A 27,500-nucleotide genomic window follows, 5' to 3' on the forward strand; every position below is an offset into this window, starting at 1 on the left:
GATTGTAGTTCTTTCACTTATTAAAGCTGTTCAGTTACAGGGATAGTTCACCCAAAAATGAAAATTAGCCCATGATTTACTCAGCCTGAAGTCATCCTAGTGTATATGACATTCTTCTCTCAGACGAACACAATCTGAGTTATATTAAAGGGGTGGTTGATTATGATTTGACTTTTCTAACTTTAGTTAGTGTGTAATGTTGCTGTTTGAGCATAAACAACATCTGCAAAGTTACAACGCTCAAAGCTCAAAGCAAAGGGAGATATTTGCTTTTAAAGAAATCGCTTTTTAAGGACTACAACAAACGTCTGGTAGAGACTACACCACATTCCTCCCGGGTTAGTGACATCACCAACCCTAGAATTTACATAAACCCCGCCCCCTGAACACGATTTATAGATTATCAAGACAGAATATGCTAATCAATGACTAGAAGATAACTACACATCAGCTGCATAAATTTAAACATGAACAAAAAAGTTTTTGAAATTTTCAGGACACAAGCTGTTGAAGCTCCGCCCCCTGTGCCGGGAGCAGCAGCTCATTTGCATTTAAAGGGACAGACACAAAAACGGTGTTTTGCTCACCCTTAAAAAGTGACAACTTTAGCATGCTATAAAAATATCTGTGGGGTATTTTGAGCTGAAACTTCACACACACACTCTGGGGACATCAGAGACTTATTTTACATCTTGTGAAAAGAGCATTATACCACCCCTTTAAAAAACGTCCTGGCTCTTCCAAACTTTATAATGGCAGGGAATGACCATTTCTGTTTTAAAGTCCATAAAAGTGCATCTATCTTTCAAAAGTGCATCTGTCCACCATAAAAGTGCATCTATCTTTCAAAAGTGCATCTATCCTTCATAAAAGTGCATCTATCCATGATAAAAGTGCATCTGTCCATCATAAAAGTGCATATATCCATCATAAAAGTGAATCTGTCCATCATAAAAGTGCATCTATCTATCATAAAAGTGCATCTGTCCATCATAAAAGTGCATCTGTCTATCATAAAAGTGCATCTGTCCATCATAAAAGTGCATCTGTCCATCATAAAAGTGCATATATCCATCATAAAAGTGAATCTGTCCATCATAAAAGTGCATCTATCTATCATAAAAGTGCATCTGTCCATCATAAAAGTGAATCTGTCCATCATAAAAGTGCATCTGTCCATCATAAAAGTGCATCTATCCATCATAAAAGTGCATCTATCCATCATAAAAGTGCATCTGTCCATCATAAAAGTGCATCTATCCATCATAAAAGTGCATCTGTCCATCATAAAAGTGCATCTATCCATCATAAAAGTGCATCTGTCCATCATAAAAGTGCATATATCCATCATAAAAGTGCATATATCCATCATAAAAGTGCATATATCCATCATAAAAGTGCATCTGTCCATCATAAAAGTGCATCTGTCCATCATAAAAGTGCATATATCCATCATAAAAGTGCATCTATCCATCATAAAAGTGCATATATCCATCATAAAAGTGCATATATCCATCATAAAAGTGCATATATCCATCATAAAAGTGCATCTGTCCATCATAAAAGTGCATCTGTCCATCATAAAAGTGCATATATCCATCATAAAAGTGCATATATCCATCATAAAAGTGCATCTATTCATCATTAAAGTGAATCTGTCCATCATAAAAGTGCATCTATCCATCATAAAAGTGCATCTGTCCATCATAAAATCGCGGCTAATCTTCATGTGTGTGTGAGCTATCCCTGTATCAGTGCTGTATATCAGCGTCAGTCGTGTCTGATCTCTAACTCTGCTTCCCGACAGTGCCGGTGGGACTGGTGTCCTCCTGAACGTGGACCGCGTGTCGGCGCTGCTGGCGGGTCTGGGTCACGGGGCGGTGCAGGTCCGCGGGCTGGTGGACTCCGGCTGGTTCCTGGATAATCAACAGTACCGGGACAGCGACTGCATCGACAGCATGAGCTGCGCCCCGACCGAAGCCATCCGGAGAGGAGTCCGGTGAGGACACACGAGCAGGACACGACAGATCATCACACTAAACCAGCATTATCATCTTAATCTCATAATTACAATTTATGTCATCATTTTATATCCTGAGTTAGTAGGTCATACTCTCTAATTAACCATTTCTACTTTCTCATAATAAGTCTCATAATAATGATTTAGCATGTTATAGGCTAATTATGACTTAGTATGTCATAATGTTGACTTTTTATATCAATTATGATCTCATTTTTGACTTTTTGTCATAATTACAACTTTTTATCTCACAAATTGATTGTATTTCAATTGCAAATTTATCTCTTATTTTCGACTTTTTGACATAACTGTCAATGTTTTATGTCATAATTGACTTTCTAGTCTCATGATTTACTGTTATAATTATGACTGTCATCATTTTAACTTTTTACGTCAATTATGACTATCTCATAATTTGGACTTTTTGTCAACTTTTTATGCCAATTATGACTTAATTTTTTTTTTATCTCATAATTATGACTTAGTATGTCATAACTGACTTAAGTCATGATTTTGACTTTTTATATCATAATTATTACTTAGAATGTTATAATTATGATTTAGTATGTCATAACTTTGGCTCTCATTATCTAGAATTTTAAGTCTCATATCATTTAGTATGTTATACTTAAAACAATTTAGTAATGTCATTATTAAATTTTTTGTCATATATATATATATATATATATATTTTAAATCTTATGCTTATAACTTTGTCATAGTTGACTTGTGTCAATTTCATCTTTTTGTCATATTTAGTATATCATAATAGTATGTTATAATTATGACTCGGCATGTCAGAATTTTGACTTTTTATGTCATAACTATGACAGTATGATTATTTAGATTTTTGTCATAATTGATTTTTTTTTATCTCATAATTATGACTTAGTATGTCATGATGTTTTTGTTCTGATGTGTTAGAAACAGGCTCCTGTGGTTGTTGTGTGACGTGTGTGTGTGTGTGCAGGCTCTGGCACAGTGTGGTCCCGGATCTCTGCAGTCGAGCGCATCACGGCGAGGACTGGAACTGCTTCTTCGGCTATAAGGTTTATCCAACACTGAAGAGTACGTGAGTCCACACTGCCCTCTAGTGCCTCACACACACACACACACACACACACACACACACACACACACACACACACACACACACACACACACACACACACACACACACACACACACACACACACACACACACACACACACACACACACACACACACACACACACACACACACACACACACACACACACACACACACACACACGTGCTGTTTTTCAATATGCAAATGAGCCATCATCTAATTAAATATGCACTCATTTACATACATTTCCAGCACAGAAATCGGAACATTGGATAAAGCCAGTTTCCAAATTCTTGATTTTGTGGATATATTACAGGTTTTTACTGAGGGGATTTTGGATTTCTCTTTTTTATCACTATATAATTCAGAAAATACTGTCAACAGACTGAACAAAAATAAATTTTCACCTTGTGCTTGTAAAATGTCCCATAAATCAGGTGAATAATATATTATCAAACCTTTAGAATATATTAGAAATGAATAAAACTGTAAAGTTAGGTGTGTGTGAAGAGATTTCCGACTTTAAGGATAGACAGACACAGACTGACATTATGAAACGCCAAACAGCCCAAAATCTCAAAATGACCAGTGATGAAAACACTATGGTTTTACCTGTAGTGTCGTTTTTGTCAATTTAAATAAAGCTGAAATAAAATATAAATATTAGATGAAAAATTGACATTATAAATACTATAATCAAAATGAAAACTGAAAATAAAAAATAATTCAAAATATCAATTAGTAAATGACTTAAAAATAGGCTGTTCCTATTTATTTTTTAATAGGATGTTTATACCTCGCAATTCTGACTTTATAACACGCAATTTGGAGATATAAAGTTGCAATTATATTTTAAAATGTTTTATTCTGTGGCGGAAACAAGCTTCAATAACAATCACATGACATCTAACTGAAATAAAATGAGTCCTAGTAAAATGACAAAAACTGAAATAAACATGAATAAAAGCTATATAGAAATGTTTAAAAATAAAATAAAACAGCTGACAAAAGCATGTAACAAACTGACAAAAACTTAAGCTAAAATTACACTTAAGCTGTGTCTCTCGCCCCGCTCTCTCTCTCGCCCCGCTCTCTCTCTCTCTCTCTACATCTGTGTCACTCACCCCCCTCTCTCTCTCTCTCTGTCTGTGTCTCTCGCCCCGCTCTCTCTCGCCCTGCTCTCTCTCTCTCTCTCTCTCTCTCGCACCCCTCTCTCTCTCTTTCTGTCGCTCGCCCCGCTCTCTCTTTGTCTGTCTCTCGCCCCCCTCTCTCTCTCTCTCTGTGTCTGTGTCTCTCGCCCCCCTCTCTCTCTCTCTGTCTGTGTCTCTTGCCCCGCTCTCTCTCTCTCTCTCTCTCTCTGTGTCTCTCGCCCCGCTCTCTCTCTCTCTCTCTCTGCATCTGTCTCTCGCACCCCTCTCTCTCTCTCTCTCTCTCTCTCTCTCTCTCTCTGCATCTGTGTCTCTCGCCCCCCTCTCTCTCTCTCTCTCTGTCTGTGTCTCTCGCCCCGCTCTCTCTCAGGCCCGGTGTTTGTGGTCCAGTGGCTGTTCGATGAAGCTCAGCTGATGGTTGATAATGTTCATCTGACGGGTCAGCCGGTCCAGGAGAACCAGTGGCGATACATCCAGAACCTGGGCCGCGAACTCAGAAACACTCTCAATAACCTCCCGTAAGGGTTCATCCTGTTTCTCAGTAACACTTTACAACACTTTACAAGGTTCATTAATGTATTAACTCACGTGAACTAACAATGAGCAATACATGCGTTACAGTATTTATTAATCTTTGTTAATGTTAGTTAATAATAATACAGCTGTTCATTGTTTGTTCATGTTAGTTCAGTATTAGTATAACGTATTAGTAAATGTTGAAATTAATACTAAGTATTGTTCATTAGTTCATGTTTACTAATGAACCTTATTGTAAAGTGTTAGCGCTTCTCCTGTGTTTGGACCGTGTCACGCTGCTATCTGATTGGCTCTTGACTGTTTGATTGACAGGGCCCTGTTTGCTCCAGCCTGTTTGTCCCACGAGATCATCACCAGGAAGTGAGTAACTATGCAGATCATAATGAACAATCATCATACGGTAAACCTTTACAGTAAGGTTCATTAGTTAACATGAACTAAGAATGAACAATACTTCTACAGCCTTTATTAATCTTAGTTAATATTAATTTCAACATTCACTAATACATTATTAAAGGGCACCAATTATGACTCTTTTCACAAGATGTAAATAAGTCTCTGATGTCCCCAGAGTATGTATGTGAAGTTTTAGCTCAAAATACCCAACAGATCATTTTGTACAGCATGTTTAAATTGTAATTTTTTGGGGCTCAGAAAAACGCGCTGTTTCAGTGTGTGCCCTTTAAATGCAAATGAGCTGCTGCTGCACGGCACAGGGGGCGGAGCCTCACGAGCTCGCGCTCAGAGCCAGGACAATCTCATCTGATAATATCAGAACAGAAACTCTCAGTAGGTGTTCATTTCGACTCGGAGTCGGACAATAATGCCCACAGAGCCAGAGAATATATGCTGTATGGACATAGAACAGGTATAGTTTAGTTTAATTATGGTTATAACTTATTTGTCATCTGCTTTTATCCACTAATACAAGCCTGCTGTAGCAAAACCCGTCCGAATGATGACCAAAATATACTGACGAGTTCAGTGAAGTTTATTGTACATCACACAAAAGATGAGCGTTAGTTTTACTCCAGAGAATCTCTGTAAGAGCTGAATAAACATAGTATAAGAAGTGCGCATTAAAGTCTTATCCATAAACTCTCTCTCTCTCTCTCCCTTTCATTATCAACAACATACACAGCGAAGTACACAAAACACTCGTTACAACTAACAGTAAACAAATATACACACCTTTTCAGTGGGTGCTAATAAACTGGTAAACCTTATATCCGTAAAATGACTCGAAGAGCTGTCATAAAGAGCGCGCTCGCACTTTCATTTCTTCCGTGTCCAGTCACGTTAGGCCTGTCGCTCCGGAGAGTGTAAGCTTGATCACAAACAGTACAGATCCATCCTTGAGTAACAACGGGAGTAAATGAAGACTGCTATGTTCATTCTTACATCCATCAACAACACACCTCAATCGCTTAGGAGACATTCTTGTCTACAGCGGCTCAAGCGTCGAACAATGGCGGACTCTGTCCAGCTCACTCAGGGCGGGGCTATGCTCAAACTGAAGTGTCACTCAACAGTCGTGGGAGGGGCCTGTGTCCAGCTCACTCAGGGCGGGGCTATGCTCAAACTGAAGTGTCACTCAACAGTCGTGGGCGGACTCTGTGTCCAGCTCACTCAGGGCGGGGCTATGCTCAAACTGAAGTGTCACTCAACAGTCGTGGGTGGGGCCTGTGTCCAGCTCACTCAGGGCGGGGCTATGCTCAAACTGAAGTGTCACTCAACAGTCGTGGGCGGGGCCTGTGTCCAGCTCACTCAGGGCGGGGCTATGCTCAAACTGCAGTGTCACTCAACAGTCGTGGGAGGGGCCTGTGTCCAGCTCACTCAGGGCGGGGCTATGCTCAAACTGAAGTATCACTCAACAGTCGTGGGCGGGGCCTGTGTCCAGCTCACTCAGGGCGGGGCTATGCTCAAACTGAAGTGTCACTCAACAGTCGTGGGTGGGGCCTGTGTCCAGCTCACTCAGGGCGGGGCTATGCTCAAACTGAAGTGTCACTCAACAGTCGTGGGAGGGGCCTGTGTCCAGCTCACTCAGGGCGGGGCTATGCTCAAACTGAAGTGTCACTCAACAGTCGTGGGCGGGGCCTGTGTCCAGCTCACTCAGGGCGGGGCTATGCTCAAACTGAAGTGTCACTCAACAGTCGTGGGTGGGGCCTGTGTCCAGCTCACTCAGGGTGGGGCTATGCTCAAACTGAAGTGTCACTCAACAGTCGTGGGAGGGGCCTGTGTCCAGCTCACTCAGGGCGGGGCTATGCTCAAACTGAAGTGTCACTCAACAGTCGTGGGAGGGGCCTGTGTCCAGCTCACTCAGGGCGGGGCTATGCTCAAACTGAAGTGTCACTCAACAGTCGTGGGAGGGGCCTGTGTCCAGCTCACTCAGGGCGGGGCTAGGCTCAAACTGAAGTGTCACTCAACAGTCGTGGGCGGGGCCTGTGTCCAGCTCACTCAGGGCAGAGCTATGCTCAAACTGAAGTGTCACTCAACAGTCGTGGGAGGGGCCTGTGTCCAGCTCACTCAGGGCGGGGCTAGGCTCAAACTGAAGTGTCACTCAACAGTCGTGGGAGGGGCCTGTGTCCAGCTCACTCAGGGCGGGGCTAGGCTCAAACTGAAGTGTCACTCAACAGTCGTGGGAGGGGCCTGTGTCCAGCTCACTCAGGGCGGGGCTAGGCTCAAACTGAAGTGTCACTCAACAGTCGTGGGAGGGGCCTGCTCAATTCTACGTCACATTGCGCCGAATCTGAGAACAGCTCGTTCTGAGACAGTGCTTATGATTTATTGAGATTGTAAAAAAAAACACTGGGTGGATTTTAATCATTCTAGGGTGGTTTTACTCACACACTGCCAACACACATTTATGTTCAAACACCATGTAAAAGTGAATTTTGCATAATAGGTGCCCTTTAAAATCAAATGTTGTATTTGTTGCACTAAACTAACATGAACAAACAATGAACAGCTGGATTTTTATTAACTAACATTAACAAATACTGTAACAAATGTTTAGTTCATGTTAGTTAATACAGTAACTAATGAACCTTATTATAAAGTTATTTATACGCTGCATTATCCACACCAACTCTTGTGTCTTCAGTTACTGGATGGACATCCATGTGAAAGGTACCTCGCTTCCCCGAGCGCTCCAGTGCTGGGACCGCAGCCTCCGTAACCACGGCAACGGGAGCATCACTCAGGCTCCGCCCAGGGGTTGTCCCGTGCACTTGATTGACAGCTGTCCGTGGCCCCACTGCAACCCCTCGTGTCCCAGGGTCAGAGAGCACCTGACGGGGCAGGAGATGAGCGTGGTCCAGTTCCTCACACACCTGGGCTTCGACGTGCAGCGCATGGCTCATCAGCAGGGCATGGAGCCCGACACACTCCTGGGCATGCTCAGTAACGGCACCTGACACGCGGACGACCAATCAGAGAGCCTCGGAACGTTTTAGGACGGGTCCCTGTCCGAGTCCCTTGTGTCATGTGATGGTGTTTGTGATCAGTTAGCGTGTGCTTCACTATAGGCTGAAAGAGGAGCAGTGGCAGAAATGAAGTTCTCCACTAAGAGGCGATGTTTGCCCCTCAAACTGATTTCTTGGGGCATTTTGACCTTTATAAAGGCAGCTTTTCTAACCTTTTTAAATGTAAGGGGACGCATACAATGTAGATTTATGGATACTGAAATATTGGGGAAAATTAAATTATACTTTAAATATGAAACTGAAACCACCTGTAGGTTTCTTACTCAGTGAGTCACTGATTCAATTACTCAACTATTAATTCACTCAGCTGATTCATTCGAAGTGGCTGATTCATTCACTCAACTGATTCATTCGAAGCGGCTGAATCATTCATTCGGGAACGAACCAAGTAACTTTCTTTACAACCGATTCAATTGAAAAATGCAGGATCATTCAGGAACAGCCTATTTTTAGGTAATTTATTAATTATATACCTTTGGATAAAGTATAAAATAGTGACGATCTTAAAAAGGGGACAAATGAGTGTAGATGCACTGATGGTGTTTCATATGAAGCCTTTTTCCACCACATAAGAAAAAATATAAAAACATGCTTTGGTAAATCATAGTTATGACATACTGAGAATTATGAGACAAAAGTCAAACAAAATTATGGCAAACTAAATCGAAATTATGACTTAAAAAGTTGAAATTATGAGATGAAGTCAAAATTATGATTTAAAAAGTTGAATAGAAATTTACTTAAAAATGAAAAGACAAAATTATGGCACATTAAATCGAAACTGACTTAAGATGAAATTATGACATATTACGTCTTAATCATAACAAAAAGTAAAATAAATAAATAAATAAATTCTTATTTTCTCAGATTTATGATTTACCAGAGCATGATGTTTTCTTAATGCGGTGTAAATGGGCTTCAGTAATCTCTAAATGAAGATCCGCTGTGTTCGGGACGGAGCCGGTGTGTGTGAAGGCTGTGTTCGGGACGGAGCCGGTGTGTGTGAAGGCTGTGTTCGGGACGGAGCCGGTGTGTGTGAAGGCTGTGTTCGGGACGGAGCCGGTGTGTGTGAAGGCTGTGTTCGGGACGGAGCCGGTGTGTGTGAAGGCTGTGTTCGGGACGGAGCCGGTGTGTGTGACAGAACCATAATCTCCAGAATCAGCCGATGGCGATGAACTCTTCCTCAGAGGAGGAGGATGATGATGAAGATGATGATGATGATGAAGATGATGAGTCTCTCGCTTCAGCCCATCATAATGAAGCACTTCTTCTATAACTTCACAAACGAAAACTGGAAATCTGGATACCAAAATCAACAGAGACAGATGGACAGACACACACACACACACACACACACACACACACACACACACACACACACACACACACACACGCACACACACACGCACACGCACACGCACACGCACACACGCACACACACACGTTTCATATGAACATCTACAAAGCTGACTGCATGTATTTATTATCCAGAGAATCTCACAAAACCTGTCAAGAACATGTGCTTCAAATGTCAAAAAAAGAAACTAATTGTTGTACAAAAAACATCACAATAATAATAAACATAACGGTCCTAAAAAATAAGCTTTTAAGTATAAATACAATATTACTTATATTTTTCTCTTTTGATTTGGGGTGAAATATGTTCTTGACGTGTTTCCTGACGTTCACCCTTTATATTGTGATTTGCAGAATATGTTCAAACAGAAGACAAACTTAAGCTACATTGTTATTTATTTTATGTAAAACATATTTATGAGTGATTCTGAACAAAGTATTTTGTGTAAAGTGTACATACCTGTTAAATGTTGCCATTTCATTTGCATGATTTCATAAAAAATATTAACAGTTATTATTGTGGCCAAAATGTTTTGTTAATATCAACTTATAGTTATTTATCTTAGATGTAGATTGATATCTATACATAAGAGAAATATTAATATACACACACACACATATATAAATGTATATGTATATATATATATATATATATATTTATAAATAAACATATGTATAAATATACATATATAAATAAATACACATACATTATATATATATATACACACACATAAAATGTACTAGTTGTTTCAGAGTTGCATAACAGAATCAAAACAATTAAGAAAGCAAAGTTTAATAATAATTAAAAAAAATGTTTATTTAAAAATGGTTCACTAATATCACAGTACATAAAACGTAAAGTCCAGGTTCCGAGAGCGGCAGGGAGGAGGAACAGTGAATATTCATTATTTCCATGTTTCACAGTAAAAAGTGTCTCGATACTAAAGACGGCAAGAAACACCATCACCATATAAAGGGTCGTTTCCACAGATTCACTGGAAACCAGCAAACCCAGCAGTGTGAGCGCTCTGACCATCAGCTTTACTGGCGTCTGCTCTTCATCCTCATCTTCATCACAGCGTGTGTGTGAGACGAGCGTTCGGTCAGTGTGTGTGTGTGAGACGAGCGTTCGGTCAGTTCCTCCACATCAGCGTCTCCTTCATCAAGAGTGTCAGGAGTAACTGGAGTCCTGAAACACACACACACACACACACACACACACACACACACACACACACCAGCTCTGAAACACTCATGAACAACACGAGAGCGAACACTGACGTCTAGCAGTGAATCACACAGTCCTTTCACTCGCTGTCATCACATTATAGATCAATCAGCTTCTACATATTCTGTTTTTAGTTTCATTCTGAATATTGTTTTTACAGGTTTAAAGGGATAGTTCACTTTGAAATTAAATTTTGGTATGTTTTAGCTTACCTCAAGGGCATCCAAGATGTAGGTGTCTTTGTTTCCGCAGTAGTTTCAATTTTGATATTTTTAGGTCAAACCGTTCTTGTCTGTCAGTCATATCATGCAGGTCTGTGGTCACTGTCTCAAAGAGCATGCACAGAGTCCACATTAAACAATTCCCCATCGTCCAAATTAAACAATTCCCCATCATAAGTACACACTGATGGCCTAAGACACGAAACGAGCGGTTTGTGTGAGAAAACGAACAGTATTTATGTCGTTTTTACCTCTTATACACAGCCACGTCCAAGTGATCTGAGATATACAATAGATGTCGCCTTGTCTACGGCTGTTCATTGGAACGAATGCCGTAGGCGAGGCGGCATCTATTCTAGTGTATATATCTATGCACCAGTCTGCGCACACGTCACACACCAGGATGCGCGCGCGCCCTCAGATCACTTGGATGTGGCTGTGTATAAGAGGTAAAAACGGTATAAATACTGTTCGTTTTCTCACACAAACCGCTCGTTTCGTGTCTTAGGCCATCAATGTGTACTTAAGATGGGGAATTGTTTAATTTGGACTCTGTGCATGCTCTTTGAGACAGTGACCACAGACCTGCATTATAGGACTGACAGACAAGAACGGTTTGACCTAAAAATATCAAAATTGAAACTACTGCGGAAAAAAAGACACCTACATCTTGGATGCCCTTGAGGTAAGCTAAAACATACCAAAATTTAATTTCAAAGTGAACTATCCCTTTAATGTATTTCAGTTTTAGTTATTATTTGCAGTTGGTTGGTTATTATCTTGCTTGTTTGCTTACATTTCATTTCATTTTTTATTTATTTATTGCAACATTCCATGATGCGTTTAAAATATTCATTATGTATTAACTTTTTTATTTATTTAATTAAAAATCCCTCCATACTTTAGAAGACACTATTTTACTTTTTTATTTCACTCTATTTGATTTTTTTTACTTCAAATATATATATATTTAGTATTTTTATTATTCATTATTATTTATATATTTAGCAGATACTAAACGAAAAAAAAAAACTTATTTCAGTGTGTCATGTTTAGTTTTACTATTTTCATCTTATTCCTTTTATATCATGATTTTATTATATTTAATTAATGTTAAATCCCCCCATATTGTAGAAGACACTATTTTAGTTTTTTTTATTTTATAATTTTTTTATTTTATTTTTACATATAGTTTTAAATATATATATATATATTTTTTTTAATTATTATTATTATTATTATTATTATTATTATTTATACATTTAGCAGATGCTTTTGTCCAAACTATGTACAAAATCTAAACAAAAGCAGAAACAAACATTAAAAAAAAAAGATATCTTATTTCAGTTTGTGATTTTAATCTATTAATATCTAATTCTAATCTATATAATTTTATTTTATTTTATCTTATTTCTTAAAAAAAATGTTAGTAATAGTTTTAGTTTTGGTGAAGGATAATAAACCGGGCAGATTCATCACACAGTATTTAGCACTGAATCACTTTCACTTTAACTAAGGATTAATTTCAGCACATGATACTGACTCGAATCATTTCAGTGATTCAGTGATTCAGTGATTCAGTGGTTCAGTACCTCGCTGGCTCCTCGTACGCCGCGCGTTGAGACGACACGCTTGCGCTCATGGATGTCCTGCAGTCGCGTGATCAGAAACTTCTTATCCCCACCCTCCTGAATAAACAGGAACAGGAAGTGATGTCATGCTACTCCGCTGCATGCAGATGATTCAATCGTTACATAATCATTTGATTCTTTTCTCTCACATTCTCAATCTGTTCCTGAAGGAGTTCGATGATCTTCCGCTGACCGTCGACCACCTGACTGTGGAAGTAAATCACTATCCTACACAAACACACAAACCAATGGAAATCACCAGAGATCAGCTTAAAGGGCTGGTTGATTATGATTTGACTTTTCTAGCTTTAGTTAGTGTGTAATGTTGCTGTTTGAGCATAAACAACATCTGCAAAGTTACGACTCAAAGTTCAAAGCAAAGGGAGAGATTTTCTTTTACAGAAAGAAGGCATCCTTTTTCTTAAGGACTACAAATGAAATCCAAATTTTATATAAGCTGTGACGTAGTTAATCTGGTTCATTTCTTAAATTTTTTTGGCTAGTGGAAGTTCTGAAATGACCGGTAACTTAAAGGGGTCATCGGATGCCCATTTTCCACAAGTTGGTATGATTCTATAGGGTCTTCATGTAAAGTTTGTAACATACTTTTGTTAAAAAATCCTCAATGGTTGTATAAAACAACACCCTTTTTACCTCCTCAAAAACAGCTCTGTTCACAGCGACCCGTTTCAGTGCATGTCTCTTTAAATGATAACGAGGTGCATGTCTCTTTAAATGATAATGAGGTGCATGTCTCCTTAAATGATAATGAGGTGCATGTCTCTTTAAATGATAATGAGGTGCATGTCTCCTTAAATGATAACGAGGTGCATGTCTCCTTAAATGATAACGAGGTGCATGTCTCCTTAAATGATAATGAGGTGCATGTCTCCTTAAATGATAATGAGGTGCATGTCTCTTTAAATGATAATGAGGTGCATGTCTCCTTAAATGATAACGAGGTGCATGTCTCCTTAAATGATAACGAGGTGCATGTCTCCTTAAATGATAACGAGGTGCATGTCTCCTTAAATGATAACGAGGTGCATGTCTCTTTAAATGATAACGAGGTGCATGTCTCTTTAAATGATAATGAGGTGCATGTCTCTTTAAATGATAATGAGGTGCATGTCTCTTTAAATGATAACGAGGTTCATGTCTCTTTAAATGATAACGAGGTGCATGTCTCTTTAAATGATAACGAGGTGCATGTCTCTTTAAATGATAACGAGGTGCATGTCTCTTTAAATGATAACGAGGTGCATGTCTCTTTAAATGATAACGAGGTGCATGTCTCTTTAAATGATAACGAGGTGCATGTCTCTTTAAATGATAACGAGGTACATGTCTCTTTAAATGATAATGAGGTGCATGTCTCTTTAAATGATAATGAGGTGCATGTCTCTTTAAATGATAACGAGGTGCATGTCTCTTTAAATGATAACGAGGTGCATGTCTCTTTAAATGATAATGAGGTGCATGTCTCTTTAAATGATAACGAGGTGCATGTCTCTTTAAATGATAACGAGGTGCATGTCTCTTTAAATGATAACGAGGTGCATGTCTCTTTAAATGATAATGAGATGCATGTCTCTTTAAATGATAATGAGATGCATGTCTCTAAATGATAATGAGCAACTGCTCAAGACACATAAAGTGATGCCTTGGTGGACAGTATTCAAATGGCTGAGGGCGGAAATATGCTAATACGGGACAGTCGCAGTCGTGGGCGGAGCATGAGCATTATGACATCATATTGCTCAGAAAATCCAAACGGCTTGATTATTGAGAGTGTTTAGACTTTTTGAGGATTAAAAAAAAAAAAGGAGTGAATGTATTTTCTTCATTGTATAGTGGTTGTGTCATCATACTGCAACATTTATATGCAAGCACCATATAAAAGTGAATTTTGCAACCGATGACCCCTTTAAAAATTTAGTAGCCAAATTGTCCGGTGAGTGAAAAGTTGATTTGAAAGCAGACTCACAGGAAGATGGCGGCGCACAGGAACAGGAAGAGTGGGTTTTCCACCAGGTACGCGTGAGCCGAGGCCAGCCAGGACAGATTGGGATTGTCCGCCGCCAGCTTCTGGACCCACAGCTTCCCGGCCTGGAACATGGTCTTCAGACCCCGAAACGGGCCGCAGCCGGCCGACGGCTTCATCCTGGGACAGAAGCAGCGTGTGTGTGTGTGTGTGTGTGTGTGTGAATACAGCCCTAAACTCCATTCATTTCAGTGCTGGGCAGCATGAGCACAAGTCCATATCATGGTACTTTTCTAAATTAAACCGGTTTCACGGTATTTGTCAAGTCAAATCACCTTCATTTATACAGCGCTTTTAACAATATAGATTGTCACACACACACACACTCTCACACCCACACCCACATATTCTTCTATCATGATGAATCACCATGCAAATCAGTTTCCCCATGAGAAGCAATACGCGATGGTGAACACACTCACACACACACTTACGTCCACATGGTGTAGGTCACACACACACACTCACGTCCACATGGTGTAGGTCTCACACACTCACACACACACTCACGTCCACATGGTGTAGGTCTCACACACTCACACACACACTCACGTCCACATGGTGTAGGTCTCACACACTCACACACACACTCACGTCCACATGGTGTAGGTCTCACACACTCACACACACACTCACGTCCACATGGTGTAGGTCTCACACACTCACACACACACTCACGTCCACATGGTGTAGGTCTCACACACTCACACACACACTCACGTCCACATGGTGTAGGTCTCACACACTCACACACACACTCACGTCCACATGGTGTAGGTCTCACACACTCACACACACACTCACGTCCACATGGTGTAGGTCTCACACACACACACTTACGTCCACATGGTGTAGGTCTCACACACACACACTTACGTCCACATGGTGTAGGTCTCACACACTCACACACACACTCACGTCCACATGGTGTAGGTCTCACACACTCACACACACACTCACGTCCACATGGTGTAGGTCTCACACACTCACACACACACTCACGTCCACATGGTGTAGGTCTCACACACACACACTTACGTCCACATGGTGTAGGTCTCACACACACACACTTACGTCCACATGGTGTAGGTCTCACACACTCACACACACACTCACGTCCACATGGTGTAGGTCTCACACACTCACACACACACTTACGTCCACATGGTGTAGGTCTCACACACACACACTTACGTCCACATGGTGTAGGTCTCACACACTCACACACACACTCACGTCCACATGGTGTAGGTCTCACACACTCACACACACACTTACGTCCACATGGTGTAGGTCTCACACACACACACTTACGTCCACATGGTGTAGGTCTCACACACTCACACACTCACGTCCACATGGTGTAGGTCTCACACACTCACACACACACTTACGTCCACATGGTGTAGGTCTCACACACACACACTTACGTCCACATGGTGTAGGTCTCACACACTCACACACACACTCACGTCCACATGGTGTAGGTCTCACACACTCACACACACACTCACGTCCACATGGTGTAGGTCACACACACTCACACACACACTCACGTCCACATGGTGTAGGTCTCACACACTCACACGTCCACATGGTGTAGGTCTCACACACTCACACACACACTCACGTCCACATGGTGTAGGTCACACACACTCACACACACACTTACGTCCACATGGTGTAGGTCTCACACACTCACACACACACACTCACGTCCACATGGTGTAGGTCTCACACACTCACACACACACTTACGTCCACATGGTGTAGGTCTCACACACACACACACTCACACACACACTCACACACACACTTACGTCCACATGGTGTAGGTCTCACACACTCACACACACACACTCACGTCCACATGGTGTAGGTCACACACACTCACACACACACTTACGTCCACATGGTGTAGGTCTCACACACTCACACACACACTCACGTCCACATGGTGTAGGTCTCACACACTCACACACACACTCACGTCCACATGGTGTAGGTCACACACACTCACACACACACTCACGTCCACATGGTGTAGGTCACACACACTCACACGTCCACATGGTGTAGGTCTCACACACTCACACACACACTCACGTCCACATGGTGTAGGTCACACACACTCACACACACACTTACGTCCACATGGTGTAGGTCTCACACACTCACACACACACTCACGTCCACATAGTGTAGGTCACACACACTCACACACACACTTACGTCCACATGGTGTAGGTCTCACACACACACACTTACGTCCACATGGTGTAGGTCTCACACACTCACACACACACTCACGTCCACATGGTGTAGGTCTCACACACTCACACTTACGTCCACATGGTGTAGGTCTCACACACTCACACACACACTCACGTCCACATGGTGTAGGTCTCACACACTCACACACACACTCACGTCCACATGGTGTAGGTCTCACACACACACACTTACGTCCACATGGTGTAGGTCTCACACACTCACACACACACTCACGTCCACATGGTGTAGGTCACACACACTCACACACACACTCACGTCCACATGGTGTAGGTCTCACACACTCACACACACACTTACGTCCACATAGTGTAGGTCTCACACACTCACACACACACTTACGTCCACATGGTGTAGGTCTCACACACTCACACACACACTCACGTCCACATGGTGTAGGTCTCACACACTCACACACACACTCACGTCCACATGGTGTAGGTCTCACACACTCACGTCCACATGGTGTAGGTCTCACACACTCACGTCCACATGGTGTAGGTCTCACACACTCACACACACACTCACGTCCACATGGTGTAGGTCTCACACACTCACACACACACTTACGTCCACATGGTGTAGGTCTCACACACTCACACACACACTTACGTCCACATGGTGTAGGTCTCACACACACACACTTACGTCCACATGGTGTAGGTCTCACACACACACACTTACGTCCACATGGTGTAGGTCTCACACACTCACACACACACTCACGTCCACATGGTGTAGGTCTCACACACTCACACACACACTCACGTCCACATGGTGTAGGTCTCACACACTCACACACACACTCACGTCCACATGGTGTAGGTCTCACACACTCACACACACACTTACGTCCACATGGTGTAGGTCACACACACTCACACACACACTTACGTCCACATGGTGTAGGTCTCACACACTCACACACACACTTACGTCCACATGGTGTAGGTCTCACACAGTCACACACACACACTTACGTCCACATGGTGTAGGTCTCACACACTCACACACACACTCACGTCCACATGGTGTAGGTCTCACACAGTCACACACACACTTACGTCCACATGGTGTAGGTCTCACACACTCACACACACACTTACGTCCACATGGTGTAGGTCTCACACACTCACACACACACTTACGTCCACATGGTGTAGGTCTCACACACTCACACACACACTTACGTCCACATGGTGTAGGTCACACACACTCACACACACACTTACGTCCACATGGTGTAGGTCACACACACGGAGGCGCCCAGGAACGACGGGAAGCACAGGAGTGTGATGAAGATGGTGGTCATCTGAGAGGCGCGCCACGGCTTCCCCGACGCCTGACAGTTCATCATCAGACTGACCTGCGACACACACACCACAATCACAGACGAGTCCGAATCATTCTCGTGAATCGGTTCGCAGATTATTCATACGAATCATTCTAGTGAATTGGTTTGCAAATGATTCCTCTGAGTCATTGTTAAAAAAAAAATTCCTGCAGGTTATTTCTCTAAACAAACACAATAAATGATGTTGATGATTGTGAGCAGACAAACAAACCTTCTTCATGTAGAAGAGAAACAGCAGTTTAATAATCTGAACCACAGGCAGGAGAGGAGAGAACAACACGCCCAACCTACACACACACACACACACACACACACACACACACACAGGTGCTGTTATATCACATCACTGAGCAACAATCACGTCACAGTCAGGTAATGATGGGTGTTTACCAGGCCAGAGTTTGTCCATAGATGAGCTCCAGAACGTTCCTGGCGATATCAAACACGGGTTTCCTCTTCCTCTTCAGAGCTTTCTGAGAAAACAACCTGACAGAGAGAAACACACAACAAAAATGATTTCAGTCCAAGTACATGTTTTAATTATTAACAGCAACAATCCTGAGCTCATACTGTACATCATCAGCTGCTCACCTCCACAGAAACTCTCCAAAGAAAGTGTCCAGCAACATGAAGATGAAGTCCATCAGGAGGAAACGGTACAGTTCCTGACCGACGAAACTCTCCCAGCACTGCAACAGCAAAACCACCATCAAAACCACCATCAAAACCATCATCAAAACCAAAAACCACCATCAAAACAACCATCAAAACCACCATCAAAACCAAAAACCACTATCAAAACCATCATCAAAACCAAAAACCACCATCAAAACAACCATCAAAACCACCATCAAAACCAAAAACCACTATCAAAACCATCATCAAAACCAAAAACCACCATCAAAACCAAAAACCACCATCAAAACAACCATCAAAACCATCATCAAAACCAAAAACCATCATCAAAACCAAAAACCACCATCAAAACCATCATCAAAACCATCATCAAAACCACCATCAAAACCAAAAACCACCATCAAAACAACCATCAAAACCATCATCAAAACCAAAAACCACCATCAAAACCAAAAACCACCATCAAAACCATCATCAAAACCATCATCAAAACCAAAAACCATCATCAAAACCATCATCAAAACCAAAAACCACCATTAAAAAACAAAAACCACCATTAAAACCACCATCAAAACCACCATCAAAACCATCATCAAAACCATCATCAAAACCAAAAACCACCATCAAAACCAAAAACCACCATCAAAACCATCATCAAAACAAAAAACCACCATCAAAACCAAAAACCACCATCAAAACCACCATCAAAACCACCATCAAAACCAAAAACCACCATCAAAACCATCATCAAAACAAAAAACCACCATCAAAACCACCATCAAAACCAAAAACCACCATCAAAACCATCATCAAAACCAAAAACCACCATCAAAACCACCATCAAAACCAAAAACCACCATCAAAACCATCATCAAAACCAAAAACCACCATCAAAACCATCATCAAAACCAAAAACCACCATCAAAACAACCATCAAAACCACCATCAAACCCAAAAACCACTATCAAAACCATCATCAAAACCAAAAACCACCATCAAAACCAAAAACCACCATCAAAACAACCATCAAAACCATCATCAAAACCAAAAACCACCATCAAAACCATCATCAAAACCAAAAACCACCATCAAAACCACCATCAAAACCAAAAACCACCATCAAAACAACCATCAAAACCACCATCAAAACCAAAAACCACTATCAAAACCATCATCAAAACCAAAAACCACCATCAAAACCAAAAACCACCATCAAAACAACCATCAAAACCATCATCAAAACCAAAAACCACCATCAAAACCAAAAACCACCATCAAAACCATCATCAAAACCATCATCAAAACCAAAAACCACCATCAAAACCACCATCAAAACCACCATCAAAACCACCATCAAAACCATCATCAAAACCATCATCAAAACCAAAAACCACAATCAAAACCACCATCAAAACCATCAGCGGATACGGGGATAAACGCACTCGTGCTGGGCGGTATGAACAAAAAATATCAAGGTATTTTTCAAAATTATACTGGTTTCAAGGTATATGGCGGTATTATTATTTTTTTCAGCATGACTGGGTGTAAAACACATTTTCTACTGACTGAGAGAGGAAATACTGCAGTGGATTGACTCAGAATGCCCTATTTACTGTCATGAGTGAATATTGTAGAAGAATCCCACACTAGTGTTAATACAGGTTTGTAAGACCCCATAAAATTATGCTGTTCACAAAGAGGTCCAGCAGGAGGCGCTCATAAACGCATGAGAAACGCATGTCAAAACGATCCCCATTCACACAGATCCGCGAAAACGACTAAAAACGTCTTCAGAGATTCACGTTTTTGTTGTTTACACGGAGACCGTTCTCAAAACTTCAGGCACCAAGAACACCATTGTCGTGTAAATGAATGGTCAAAACACATAAGAAGTTTAACGTTTTTAGTTGAAACCTCACCTGTAAGCCCAGCTTCTCGGGTTCTGATGCCACGCGACCCAGCCAATGATGGCACAGCACTCCCAACACACTCACTTTCAACAACAGGTTCCTGCGACACACACCACACATGAGGAAATATAAGAAAAGCATTTAACAACACATGAAGTGAATCAGTGCAACAGAAGCTTCCTGGTGAAAGCCTTTCAAATCTCCATGTAGAAACTGTTTTATATGAAAACATGTAACAGACACACAGTAAGATCTGAGATTGTTAGATTCCCTTTTTATAGAGTCAAAAGCTTTCATGTCATCGCACTACATAAACTTACTTGACTCCACAATGCAAGTATTTTGAATACATAATTTCTAAATTAATACAGGAGAGGGAGGAAAGAGGAAAGAGGAAAGAAAGAGAAAAACAAAGAAAGAAAGAAAGAAAGAAAGAATGAAAGAAAAAAGAAAGAAAGAAGGAAAGAAAGAAGGAAAGAAAGCAAAATATCAGCTACTTCCTTCATGATCATATGTTGTTTGGGAAAATAATTTAATTTAATTTAATACAAAATGCAAACGCACAAAACGCTCAGAAAACACTGAGAAAACGCACAGAAAATGCACAGAAAACGCACAGAAAAACCTTGGGAAAAGCTCGGAAAACGCACAGAACGATCAGAAAACGCAACAGAAAAACCTCGGAAAAATCTCGGAAAACGCACAGAACGATCAGAAAACGCAACAGAAAAATCTCGGAAAACGCAACAGAAAACGCACAGAAAAACCTCGGAAAACGCACAGATAACGCACAGAACGATCAGAAAACGCAACAGAAAACGCACAGAAAAACCTCGGAAAAAGCTTGGAAAACGCAACAGAAAACGCACAGAAAAACCTCGGAAAAAGCTCGGAAAACGCAACAGAAAACGCACAGAAAAACCTCGGAAAAAGCTTGGAAAACGCAACAGAAAACGCAACAGAAAAACCCTGGAAAAAGCTCGGAAAACGCAACAGAAAACGCACAGAAAAACCTCGGAAAAAGCTCGGAAAACGCAACAGATAACACAACTGAAAACGCACAAAAAAACCTTGGAAAAAGCTCGGAAAACGCAACAGAAAACGCACAGAAAAACCTCGGAAAAAGCTCGGAAAACGCAACAGATAACACAACTGAAAACGCACAAAAAAACCTTGGAAAAAGCTCGGAAAACGCTCGGAAAACGCTCAGAAAACGCTCGATCCCCTCTCCGTCCGAGTCGTGAGTGTGGGACTAGAAGGAGGTTATGATCACTTGATCTTAAGCTTCTGGAAGGGGTATAGGAATGCTTTGGGAAGGTCCGAGTGAAAGTGTGTGTTGAAGTGTGTGTGTTGAAGTGTGTGTTGAGCTCTGCGGTAACTCCACCTGCTGATGGAGACGTAGTTGAGCACGCTGGGAGAATCGTACTCCTCCATCCAGGCCACGGCGTTGAAGAATCCCGGCAGGATCAGATGAATGCAGGACACGAGAACGGGAAGGGCCAGCAGACTCGCCTCCTTCAGCATCACACCGTCAGACGAGCTCGTTCGAGAGCGAGATTCAACGTCTTTCTGCAATCACAAACATCTCAGCTTGAGCTGGTGTCTCCGCTCGAGCACACGCATGCAGATGTCCATTATTTTAGTAATCGAGTATTCTACCGATGAATCGAGTAATTAGATAAAAATCTGTGGTAATAAAAATAGATCCTAGTGAATAACAGCCTTTAAAATGACTTAAAATATAACATAAGCAATAAAAATGGGTTCAAATATCATATGGGTTTTATTGAGCAACACTGTTAAAATACACCCATGTAAAATAAATTATATAAACATAACTTATGTAGATTATGTATTATAACAAAATACGTGTGTGTGTGTATCTGGTACCTTGTGCATGTGTGTGTGTGTATCTGGTACCTTGTGCATGTGTGTGTGTGTGTGTGTGTGTGTATCTGGTACCTTGTGCATGTGTGTATCTGGTACCTTGTGCATGTGTGTGTGTGTATCTGGTACCTTGTGCATGTGTGTGTGTGTATCTGGTACCTTGTGCATGTGTGTGTGTGTGTGTGTATCTGGTACCTTGTGCATGTGTGTATCTGGTACCTTGTGCATGTGTGTGTGTGTATCTGGTACCTTGTGCATGTGTGTGTGTGTATCTGGTACCTTGTGTATGTGTGTATCTGGTACCTTGTGCATGTGTGTGTGTGTATCTGGTACCTTGTGCATGTGTGTGTGTGTGTGTGTGTATCTGGTACCTTGTGCATGTGTGTGTGTGTATCTGGTACCTTGTGCATGTGTGTATCTGGTACCTTGTGCATGTGTGTGTGTGTATCTGGTACCTTGTGCATGTGTGTGTGTGTGTATCTGGTACCTTGTGCATGTGTGTATCTGGTACCTTGTGCATGTGTGTGTGTGTATCTGGTACCTTGTGCATGTGTGTGTGTGTGTATCTGGTACCTTGTGCATGTGTGTGTGTGTGTATGTGTGTATCTGGTACCTTGTGCATGTGTGTGTGTATCTGGTACCTTGTGCATGTGTGTGTGTGTATCTGGTACCTTGTGCATGTGTGTGTGTGTATCTGGTACCTTGTGCATGTGTGTGTGTGTATCTGGTACCTTGTGCATGTGTGTGTGTATCTGGTACCTTGTGCATGTGTTCAGAGAAGTAGAAGACGGCCAGAACACACGCTAGCGTACTTCCCAAACACATGAGCCACGCCAGCATGTGGATGAAGACCCGGAACAAACGCTGGAGAGCGGAGAACTTCAGCTCCTCACGGTTGACTTCTGCCACCAGCTCCTGCACACACACACACACACACACACACACACACACACACACACACACACACACACACACACACACACACACACAGATTAGTCAAGTCTCCCTCATTTATACAGCACTTTAACAATATCGAGTGTTTCACAGCAGCTTTACAGTGATAACAGGAGATTACAGTAACAGAGAGTGTTTAGGCTTTACAGCAGATCTAGAATAAAGTTATTGTCCAGATAAAGTGAGTTTTGATTGATTCACTTCCGTTGCAGAGATCATTAGTCATTTAACTTTTTTTTTATCTCTGCACAAGCTTTAAAATCGCAAACCTGTGTAAACGCTGAAGGCATGAACATGCGTATCACGTGTTTAGTCTATAGATATGCGCGTTTGATATGTGTGCGCAGGCGTGTCTTTCTTTACAAACTTACCTCAACAAATTACTCGTCTGGCCTTAAAAATGTATAATACAGAATTATTAATCACTTAATAATAAATCACTAGATAACAGAGCTGAAGTGTGCCATACGTGTGTGTGTGTGTGTGTGTGTGTGTACAGTATGTGTGTGTGTGTGTGTGTGTACAGTATGTGTGTGTGTGTGTGTGTGTGTGTGTGTGCGTGTATGTGATGTGTGTGAGCGTGTGTGTGTGTGTGTTCTGACCTTGAGCTGTGTGCCGATGTTCGCTCGCTGGAGTCTGACGGAGCTTTTCTTGCTGACTTTAAAGTCCCACGAGCTGAACACCTTTATGGCCAACAGGCCTTTAGATTTATCAATGCGGAAACTCCGACCGAAGGACTTGGACATGCTGGAAAACACACACACGGACAATCAGTGTGGGCGAACTCAGAGACGATTACTGTATTAAACACTGTATTACTGTATTAAACACTGTATTACTGTATTAAACACTATTACTGTAAACACAACCTGATTTTGTTGTCATTCAGGAATGTAAAAACATTTGCATTTGCATACACTACAGCCAAAAGTTTGGAATAATTAAGATTTTTTTTAATGTTTTTATGTTTTATCAAAAATACAGTAAAAATGTGAAATATTATTCCAGTGTAAATCATCAGTTTTCTATGTGAATATACAGTAAAGTGTAATTTATTCCTGTGATCAAAGCTGAATGTTCAGCATCATTACTCCAGTCTTCAGTGTCACATGATCCTTCACAAATCACTCTAATATGAGGATTTGATGCTCAATTATAATTATGAATTTTTTTTGGTGCTCAATTATTAATATTGATTCTTATTTGAAGTTGAAAACAGTTATAAAGGAGTTTTTGTTGCTTTATATTTGTGTGTAAACCATGACTGAAGACTGGAGTAATGATGCTGAACATTCAGCTTTGATCACAGGAATAAATTACACTTTACTGTATATTCACATAGAAAACTGATGATTTACACTGGAATAATATTTCACATTTTTCCTGTATTTTTGAATAATTAAATTAATCCTTAGTGAACATTAAATCGTAATTATTCCAAACTTATGGCTGTTAGTGTATATTTACATTGCGTTAATGCATTTGACACACAATCTACTGTACAGTTCATGCATTTCCTGCACTTTTTTTCAAAGTTTAAGTCTTTGCAGTGTTTATTGTAAATGATTTACAGGTGCACATCATCATTATAGTTTTAATAATGTTGAATCAGAATAAGTTCCTCTTGCAGCATCTCTTCTCTGATGACGTGGGCAGGGCAACCTGTCACTCACAGGAGATCAGCCAATAGCAAACCACAACCATCCAACCAGCCAATCAACTCCCCACAGACACAATCAAGCCCCGCCCACATGTGTTCTTGCTCCAGAAGTGTTTTACTCTGATATACGGCACTATAGGGAAGAACAGACCAGCGCAACTTCCGCTTCATGCCGACTTGTTCTCCTGAATTGAAATGTAAACGTGATGTTGTCAGGAGAGACTCACGTGTAGACGAGGATGATGCAGGTGATGAAGAACGCAGCGCCGATGGTGAAGAAGTAAACCAGAGGCATGTTGTAGGACAGTCCACACGACGTCCCGTTCATAGACTTAGAGCAACTGTGTTTCGATTGTAGTGTTTGATGACTGTAGTATCCGTAATACAGCAGAGAGTCTGAGAAATAACCCTGACACACACACACACACACACAGATCATGAAGCCTCGCACTTACAGCAATAAAGGCATTAAGGCACTTTTAGGGAAACTGCCTTCATATATTTCAAATCTCTTAACTTATACAAATATTTATTGTACTAGATCTCTATCACACATTCTGGAACGATCTGCAAAATGTACTTAAACGATTGGCTGAACTGCAACATGTTTGGCCTTTATCAAAGACGTCGAGTTATGACATTTTGAATAAAGAATACTCAGATGACACCAAAATAAAATACAAAAATAAATAGGGTCAATTTTGATTTCATGCAAACTTTTCATGACCTGATTTATAAATCAATCTGAATTGTGGCCAATTCGAATAACTATTTTAATTATTTATTTATTTAAAGGTATTATAAGCTATATTTCAGCCATTTTGCCTTTATTTTGATGGCAGAGCATTTGTGGAGACTGTGATTCACAACCACTGAACAGTTTGGGGTCAGTAAGATATATATATATATAATACTTTTATTTATCAAGGACGCATTGAATTGATCAAAAGAACTTTATTTATAATGTAACAAAAGATTATATTTCAAATAAATGCAGCACTTTTGAACTTTCTATTCATCAAAGAATCCTGAAAAGTCAAATTTGTCACTGTTTTCATAAATGTTTCTTGATCATCAGATCCTCATATTAGAGTGATTTGTGAAGGATCATGTGACACTGAAGACTGGAGTAATGATGCTGAACATTCAGCTTTGATCACAGGAATAAATTACACTTTACTGTATATTCACATAGAGAACAGATGATTTACATTAGAATAATATTTCATAATATTTACAGTATTTTTGATCAAATAAATGCAGCCTTGATGAGCAGAAGAGACTCTTTCATAAATCTTAATCCAATCTTTTGACCTTTAATATTTGCTCCACATTGCATAACGAAGTTAAAGTTCTACATTTGTGAATATCAAAGAGTGTATAAGTGTGTGTGTGTGTGTGTGTGTTTCTGAACTCACGGAGCCCGTCAGCACCTCCAGCCCCCATAAGCTCGTGGCGCTGGTGTTCCGGCCCGGATCCGGAGCCACAACGGCCTGAGGAACCACCAGAAACAAACCGGTGACCAGGAACAGGAAGACGTTGAAGAAGAGGAGCGTTCGGAGGAAGAGGAAATACGACAGAACGCCCGTCCCGAAGTGACCGCCGACACACTTCAGAGCCGTCTGCCACAACTGGAGCGAGGACAGGAACGACAGCCAGCCGTACCAGCCGTGTCTCACCGCCTGACAGACAACACACAGCTGCTTATTATAGCGCCACCTAGAGGCCCATTCACATATATGTGACCCTGGACCACAAAACCAGTCGCATGGGTCAATTTTTTGAAATTGAGATTTATACATCATCTGAAATAAATATGAATAAATAAGCTTTCCATTGATGTATGGTTTGTTAGGATAGGACAATATTTGTAAATCTGGAATCTGAGGGTGCAAAAAAAATCAAAACATTGAGAAAATCTCCTTTAAAGTTGTTCATTTATGTCCACGATTGTGCTGCATTCACTCACAGAAATACATGTTTTATGTATTTACGGTAGGAAATTTACTAAATATCTTCATGGAACATGATCTTTACTCAATATCC

General features: G+C 41.0%; 2 protein-coding genes across 3 annotated transcripts in view; one reads left to right on the plus strand and one right to left on the minus strand.

Annotated features, from left to right (window-relative positions):
* Nucleotides 1–9,724, plus strand: part of notum1b (notum, palmitoleoyl-protein carboxylesterase b) — a 15,701-nt gene extending 5,977 nt beyond the window's left edge. For both annotated transcript variants that reach the window (XM_079857892.1, XM_079857891.1), the window contains exons 7-11: nucleotides 1,808–1,999; nucleotides 2,991–3,088; nucleotides 4,630–4,777; nucleotides 5,109–5,156; nucleotides 7,900–9,724. In XM_079857892.1, the coding sequence (XP_079714018.1) occupies nucleotides 1,808–1,999; nucleotides 2,991–3,088; nucleotides 4,630–4,777; nucleotides 5,109–5,156; nucleotides 7,900–8,212 (799 nt within the window). In that variant the 3' untranslated portion in view covers nucleotides 8,213–9,724. The remainder of the gene's footprint in view (nucleotides 1–1,807; nucleotides 2,000–2,990; nucleotides 3,089–4,629; nucleotides 4,778–5,108; nucleotides 5,157–7,899) is intronic.
* Nucleotides 9,725–10,428: 704 nt separating this feature from the next.
* Nucleotides 10,429–27,500, minus strand: part of tmc6b (transmembrane channel-like 6b) — a 30,262-nt gene continuing 13,190 nt past the window's right edge. Inside the window, exons 8-21 of the mRNA XM_079857883.1 lie at nucleotides 26,873–27,136; nucleotides 25,682–25,863; nucleotides 24,397–24,541; nucleotides 23,600–23,755; nucleotides 22,338–22,522; nucleotides 20,963–21,053; nucleotides 18,999–19,096; nucleotides 18,798–18,893; nucleotides 18,619–18,694; nucleotides 18,286–18,419; nucleotides 14,705–14,881; nucleotides 12,867–12,945; nucleotides 12,679–12,774; nucleotides 10,429–10,826 (exon numbers count right to left, since the gene is read on the minus strand). Coding sequence (XP_079714009.1) covers nucleotides 10,809–10,826; nucleotides 12,679–12,774; nucleotides 12,867–12,945; nucleotides 14,705–14,881; nucleotides 18,286–18,419; nucleotides 18,619–18,694; nucleotides 18,798–18,893; nucleotides 18,999–19,096; nucleotides 20,963–21,053; nucleotides 22,338–22,522; nucleotides 23,600–23,755; nucleotides 24,397–24,541; nucleotides 25,682–25,863; nucleotides 26,873–27,136 — 1,797 coding nt within the window. The 3' untranslated portion in view covers nucleotides 10,429–10,808. The remainder of the gene's footprint in view (nucleotides 10,827–12,678; nucleotides 12,775–12,866; nucleotides 12,946–14,704; nucleotides 14,882–18,285; nucleotides 18,420–18,618; nucleotides 18,695–18,797; nucleotides 18,894–18,998; nucleotides 19,097–20,962; nucleotides 21,054–22,337; nucleotides 22,523–23,599; nucleotides 23,756–24,396; nucleotides 24,542–25,681; nucleotides 25,864–26,872; nucleotides 27,137–27,500) is intronic.

This window comes from Squalius cephalus (genome assembly GCF_949319135.1).
Source record: "Squalius cephalus genome assembly, chromosome: 22".
Classification (NCBI taxonomy): domain Eukaryota; kingdom Metazoa; phylum Chordata; class Actinopteri; order Cypriniformes; family Leuciscidae; genus Squalius; species Squalius cephalus.